Consider the following 7,119-nt stretch of genomic DNA (forward strand, 5'->3'; position numbering starts at 1 on the left):
GCAGCTGGGGGTGGGGTTGGGGGAGCAGGCAGGGGATGGGGGCTGGCAGGGGTCACCCCATGGTCCCCTCCCCCCTCCCTTGCCCCCTACTTACCAGCTCCGAGTCCAGCTCCAGTTCCCTGCTGCAGCTGCTGGGGACTGTCCGAATCATCAAAGCTCTCTGAATCTCCTCTGAATCAAATCAGCACCCGAAGCTTCACAAATCCCTATTACTCAGCTGAGCAGAGGCAAAGGGAAGCTGGCAGGGTACAGTGCTACTCCCTGCACTCAAGTTCTGGTGTCTGGGAGCTGAGCAGAGGAAACTGTGGGGCAAAGCCCCAGCCTGCTTTTCACACTGAGAACTCTGGCATAAGAAGCACGATCGGTTCCTGGTGCCTGGCAGCCAAGCAGAGGGAACCACATGGCAAAACTTCTCACACTACTCTCCAGGGGGCATGAAGCCTGGAGAAAGTGCAGACATTTAGTTTCTCAAGAAAAAAACTCTCCCAGGAGCTACTTAACCTTGGTTGTTCCAGGTTATTTTCCCTCCCTGAGTGGCCATTTTTGTACACTTTTCCCTTCTATCAGAAGAAAAGCAACTCTCTTGGTAGAAACTGAATGTCTGTATGCAACCTTTGATTTGAGAAGGGCAGAAAGCAGCACCTTTGTCTTTCGGTTGCTTTTTCTGAACGCACACTCAATCTGCCCGTGTTCTCTTATGTCATATAACTCAGCCTTTTCCCAGAAAGAATGAAACACACCGTTCAGATGTGCACAAGACCTACATTACCTCTCTTCTCTTCAGGGAGCCAGACATAGCAACCACATAAGAAGCCACAGAGTAACACAGTGTAATACAGAGGAGCCACTGTGGGCATTGACATACACAACAAACACAATGGTCTACATGCTGTTTAAACCTGAAGAAAACAGACATACAGGGTGTATACGTAAGTTACTTCTTTTGCTATTTAAAACACTTTCTTGCCATGACTTAACAGAAATGCACGGTTTTACAATACTTTTAAAATGGACAACGTGCATTAAATTAACCCTTGTTAAATGTGTTATTAAAATGTGAAGAACTGTATTTTACAGCACTTTAGCAACCTACAGTGCTTTAAATAGCTTCTATACATTCGTCAAATTTCTGACCACTGGAGAAGCCCCATGTGGTTATGGAGCCCACCCTGTCTCCTAACTTGGAAAGCGCAGGGCGTCTGAAAGGTTCCCTCACCCTCCAAATACTGCACTACTGCCATGTTTAAGAGTGTTATAACTTATATTGCCATAAAAAGTGCTCTAAATTATAGTGTGGTGAAACATGCATGGAGCTCTTTGGTTCACCCACAGGCCTTTTAAACTGGTTTAAAGTTGTGTGCAGAATGGTTCAAAAGCACACCTGGAAAAATCTCACATTCCATTGCTCCTACCCACACTGCTGCAACTGGCCCCTCTGCTACGTAGCCAAACTCTACTGCCCCTTTCCCTCCTTTTGTTGTTTAATCAATGAGTTTACTTGCACTGCTTGTTCAATAAAAGCTATCTTTCTAATAACCAGCTGTGTCCTCACACCCTACTTGACCTCAGCTCTAAGTCCAGTCTCTGGGAATCAAAATGGTGGGTCCAAGCACTCCCCCTCACCTCCTCCCCCCAGCACAAATCAGGAAAGCACACTGCAAACTCTGCTTAACTTTAGACTATTGAGGTTTACTGAATTCATGCTTAGGAGAGAAGGGGAAGGAAAAAAGTTAAAATGTCCTCAGCCATAGTTCACCATGTCCTGGTACTCCAAAAGCATGGGCGCAAGCACACTTCCCCACCTACTCACCCACTGCAAGGCATGCTGCACTGGGTTCTCATTCTCATGCCCTGGTCTTGGAGCCAGCACACTTCAGACAATTGTGGAGCAGCTCTCAATTAGTGACGTTTTGGAATGGTTTCATTATAGTGTGGACACACATAACATCTGTGATAGGGCTGCAGTGAGCAACACTTTTTTTTGAAGACAAGTTCTTAGTAGTTATTCAGATCACTAGCTTTGAGGACATTATACCAGAACAGAGTCCCTTGGGAAGCAGGTTGTGACAAATGAGGCTCCAAGACCTGCACCACATTTTTTTTTTTTTAGTTACACCCTTGTGAAAGAAAGCTCTTTGCTTTGTCTACCTTTGAAATGGCTGGGAAAGACTTTGGCTTTTGAAATCTGTACATTGTTGGGCCTGTTTTGTGAGCCAAGTATATGCTAGTATCCTATAGGTAGTACTTGACCTCCTTTTGCCTCCTTTCATAATTACTGGAAGGTCAGGTCCTCACCAGACTCATAGAATCAAGGCTACGCAGCCATAGATCAAGCTGACTATAGCTCATCATCTGCTGGAACATTTTCTGGAATTGTTTCTATTTCTTAGGCCTCTGACAAATGTTTAAAAGAAGTTAAGATGGGATCTGATGCATGCTCCCAACAACTGCTCTTCCTGCCATGATATATATGTACAGGAGGTGCAATTGTGAGATTGAACATCAGATCTCACCAGGATCCTGGGCTCCCTTGCACTGGCAATCTTTGCTTCCATGGCTGGAAACTCCATCAATTGATTGGAGTTCCCAGCAGCAGGGGCACACCGTGCACTCATGTGACTGAAAGGTCCAATCAGCTGACAGAACTCCCAGCCATGAGAGCACATGGTGTACCCCTGCAGCTGCAAGCTCCAATCACTGCAAGGGCTCCCAGCCACAAGGGCACACATTTGTTTGGATTGGGGAGGGGGAGGGGGGCACAACCTGCACTCCCATGACCTGGAGCTCCATCAGCTGATCAGGGCTTACAGCCAGAAGAGCTCACCGTGCTTCCCTGGGCTGGGAGCCCTGATCAACTGACTAGTGCTCCCAGCCTCTGGAGTGTACAGGAGTGTAATAACTTTATCACTTATTCCTAGTTTTATCACACTATTAACTGAATTAATGTGTCACTAGATCCTCTACTTAAGACGTGATGAACCAGTTAATCACATCTTAAGTGTAACATGTGTCAGGGGCCTTAGACTGTCTTAAGATGCAGAGTAAGGAAGATGGGTGAAAGGGAGTTTTGAAGGGTGGCAGTGAATGGAAGGGTTGAGGAATTAAGAAGAGCAGCAGCAGAAGAGAGACATAACAGAAGCTCACTGTCCCCAAAATCTTAAACAATACTGTAGGAGAGAGGCAATTCCTGATCTACTGGTAATTCAGCTCATGAAAGCAGACCTCCTGACCACGGGAATTAAGGGACACACTGCATTTTGTAGACAAATAACCCTGGAAACAGCATTTAACTCCCTGTTTTCTTTGCAGAGGCAGCCAGTCAAATGCTACACAAAATAGAGAATGAATCTGAAGAATCACTTTTTTATGTGAACAGCAGATACAAAATAGCATGTTTCATAAAAACAAATGCATTAGAATTCCTTTTTCAAAAAGGAAAAAAGCCTTACATTTCATAAACTGCACTAGGTACTTGGCTATGGTACAAAAAAGTTAAATATAGAACCTTAATGACAGCCTGCCTTTCTCTGGGGTCTATTTATTCCCACACTTGAACTATCCCTATACACACGTTTCAAAGCTAGGGAGGGGCCATACACATTAAAATAAACATCACACCAAATAAAACAGCAAAGCAAATAAATTTCTGTTCTTGTCTTTGTAGCAAATTATTTGTTTTAAACATGCTAGAGCTATGCTTATTTTAATAAAACCTAATATGATTCCAACTAAGTCATAATACATTTAAAAGGCCCACAAAATAGCAGGTACCAATGGGTGAATAACTCAAACAATTTTTTCCATGAATATTTTTCTTGAATTAAAAAAAAAAAAAATCAAATTAGCTTTTCAGCCAAGATACATTTCTGAACCTGCATGGATGCCCAGGGCAAACTAGCAATGGACCAATTTATTGAAACCCACCTGGACCTTGACTTGCAAATTAAAACTACTGAATGAAAACTGTGGAATTTGCTTTGCAACTGGCACTATCCCGCACCCTGAAATCAGGCCATATATATCCCACTTTTCATAAGTACAAATCCATGTCTTATTTATAATAAGAAAGAAGCTTCTAATACTTCAAATGTATGCATGAAATCTTTTTTAAATGCTTGAAAAATATTGAGGTCTTAAGTAAAAAAAGATACTGTCAATAGTGAAAAACAAAACAGAACTCATTGCATTATATATCAGTACAGTGAAAGACTAAATGTTCAAAAATGCTGTTTTCAGCCAAAGGAATCCAGGAAAGTAGCACAAGTACCTAGTAACACCTCATAACTAACAGTGAGGGGTAGGAGTTAGGCATTAATGGGCACAGAGTTCCTTTCTAAGTATCAGTTATAAAAAGTGTCTGGTCATTGAACACAAAAATGGAAAGGTAGGAATGAAGTGAACAGGCTGAAATACAGCAGTTATCAAACCAGAGCTTGTGACTATGCAGAAAAGGGGGTATTTAAACTGGACATAAGAACTGCCATTTACTGGGTCATACCACAGATCTATCTTGCCCAGTATCTTTTGTCACAGTGGCAGGGAGTAGATGCTGAAAAGGAGAGTAAACTAGGTATGACTAGGATTTTGTCCACTCTTTCTTTATTATTTGAAGCCTCCAGCACTTAAGGTCTACCGTAAAGACAGTAACATGAATCTTAAGAATAGTGACTGGATAATTCAGAGAAGTCTAACAACTTTTTTTTTTTTTAATGGAAACATAAACAGGAATACAAAAAGCAGGGTTTAAAAGAAGGGAATGAATAAGCAAACTATTGATTAGTATTTAATTTTGATTTACAGTTATGTGACAGATAATCCATAAGTAAAATTACTCAACCAAACTGAATACTCTTTTGGCTTGGAGTCCAGGGGTATATAGCACTACAATTTTGCCAGTCAAGTGAAGCTCCTATTTGGCTTTCCTGTGACTAGAAGAGTTTTATTAAGATTTTCTACTCTTCCATCTTCAAGTCTCAAAGTGTTTTTTTTTAAAGACAGTTAATCCAGAAATAGAATTATTTTACGCAGTTGGATAATTAAGGCATAGGGAAATCAGTTAACTTATCCTAAGTTTAAAGGCCACGGCTGAACATGAGTAGTGACCTAAGCAAGTCCCTCACCTCTAACAGCTCAGGCCACATATATATGTTCATTTCTAACAGAAGGAAATTTCCACCACTGGACAAGGTTTCTGGAAAAGGGAATGGTATAGATGTTCAAATCTGCAACTCTGATCCTTGCACATTCCTGATACGAGGGTGATCCTGGTTGGGAACTCTGAAGCGAGAGCAACACTGCTTCACGGGGTCAGCTCATGGGTCTCAGAAAGGCACAGAAACCTTTTCTCCCAGCTCCACTACTCCTGCCCCAGGAGGAGTTAAACCTTGGGAAAGTGTACAGGCATTCATTCTCTGGGGTCAAACTGCAGGGAGAGATTTCTCTCTGGCTGCAGTTGGGTCACTTTGCCTCACAGCAGCCATTTTTGCTTTGGAAAGAAAAGCTGGAGTATCTGTACGCTTTTGGTTTCTACTGGGAGAGTGGTGATTCTCTCAATTGAAACTGAATATCTGTATATAGCCTCAGTTTACATACCTGGACATTTTCATAATGCTGATGCAAGTAACTGTTCCTTGAAAAAGGAAACTGGAATGACAGTATGTTTGCTGTCTTTAAAATTCATGTTTCTATCTGCATCTTTTTAAAGTGATCATCAACAAGGATATCCAGGTACATTTAACAGTAAATTTATTATTTCTCCCCCCACACACTACACTGTATGAAAGTTAGTTTATTTTGCATAAATAAAAATCTATTCTTACCTTTTAATTTGCATTTGCATTCAAGTCTATTAAAAGATAAAATTTCACTGAAGTATAGTAATAAAAGAAAAGGATATTTTCCTGCAGTTTCCACACCCACTCTGTAGTCAACATAGCTTTTGGACGGATGGAAGTTGAATATAAAAATGAGATTTGCCCTCTCAAAAGCTATGACCTTATTTGACTCATGTTTTTCACTCACAAAACCCTAAAAAGAAAGAGATAAGTACATTTCAGTTGTTACAAATAAGGTTTTATTTGCTATTAGAATGGCAAAAATAGGGAGACACATTGCAGCCTTACCTGAATTCAGCTGAAACCAAAATGCTGTCAAATAAAATTAAAGTGGTATTGATATTTGAGTTAAAGTCTAAGCTCAAATTCTGTCTCACAGTGTGTAATTTCACATAAGATTTCAGATCACAAAACTACATCCTTAAATTTTTAAACATCTGAGGAAGATGTGAAAGGATAAAAAGATAATAAAATAAAAGTCAACTACACATTTTATTTTGTCAATTGGTGGGGCTGAGGAAGGGGAGCACTTGAAGGAAGAACTCCAAGTGAAATTAAATTATGCATCAATGTCCATACTTTTCTTTCCACAAATAGATTTCTTATACTAAAGGCAATTTCCACTTACATTCTTGACTGGATCAGCATTCTTTCTGTTGGTGGTTTAGAAATGAGTATACTTTGGGCATGTCTACATGTTGCCCTACAGCAATGTAGCAATGTGCTACATCACTGTACAGTGTACAGTGTACAATGGTGATGTAGAGATCATGTGGGTCTACAAGTAATAGCCAGCTACGTCACTGTAGGGCATGCTCTGATGTAGCAGCAAGATTAACAGTAACCACCATACACAGCAACGTGTTGGCACACCCAATGTGGAGTAAAGAAAATGCCTTTTGGTACTCTGTTACATGCTTGATGATAAGGACTATTTCTTAGTTTGCCACCAATGTTGGAAATAGTCTTGATAACCCACGTGAGAATATTTATTACTAGCAACAACAAATTATCACACATATACTACCTTCACTTTATTTTCCCTGCATTAGCAAATACTTAATCAGATGGCTAATTTAACAGATTTTTAAGAGACTAAAATCAAATTGACAAATTGAGTATTACATAATACATAGTAAGTATATATAAAAAATATTAGGCAATTGAAAACTTATTTAACATTAAGAAACCAGATTAGTTCTACCTCTGAGTAACTTTAACAACAAATAAATAAAATATGCAGGTGAAGTGGCACCAAGGCTTCATATGGATATTACATCTAGAA

The 7,119-nt window shown here is 40.3% G+C and overlaps 1 protein-coding gene across 1 annotated transcript in view; it reads right to left on the bottom strand.

Moving 5' to 3' along the window:
- The window catches only part of GBE1 (1,4-alpha-glucan branching enzyme 1), a gene marked incomplete at its 5' end in the record, with an annotated part of 443,948 nt that overhangs the window by 53,373 nt on the left and 383,456 nt on the right, over positions 1–7,119 (bottom strand). The window contains one exon of the mRNA XM_019523899.1: positions 5,897–6,027. Within this exon, the coding sequence (XP_019379444.1) occupies positions 5,897–6,027 (131 nt within the window). The remainder of the gene's footprint in view (positions 1–5,896; positions 6,028–7,119) is intronic.

This window comes from Gavialis gangeticus, unplaced genomic scaffold (assembly GCF_001723915.1).
Source record: "Gavialis gangeticus isolate Ggan-Ray unplaced genomic scaffold, GavGan_comp1, whole genome shotgun sequence".
Classification (NCBI taxonomy): Eukaryota; Metazoa; Chordata; order Crocodylia; family Gavialidae; genus Gavialis; species Gavialis gangeticus.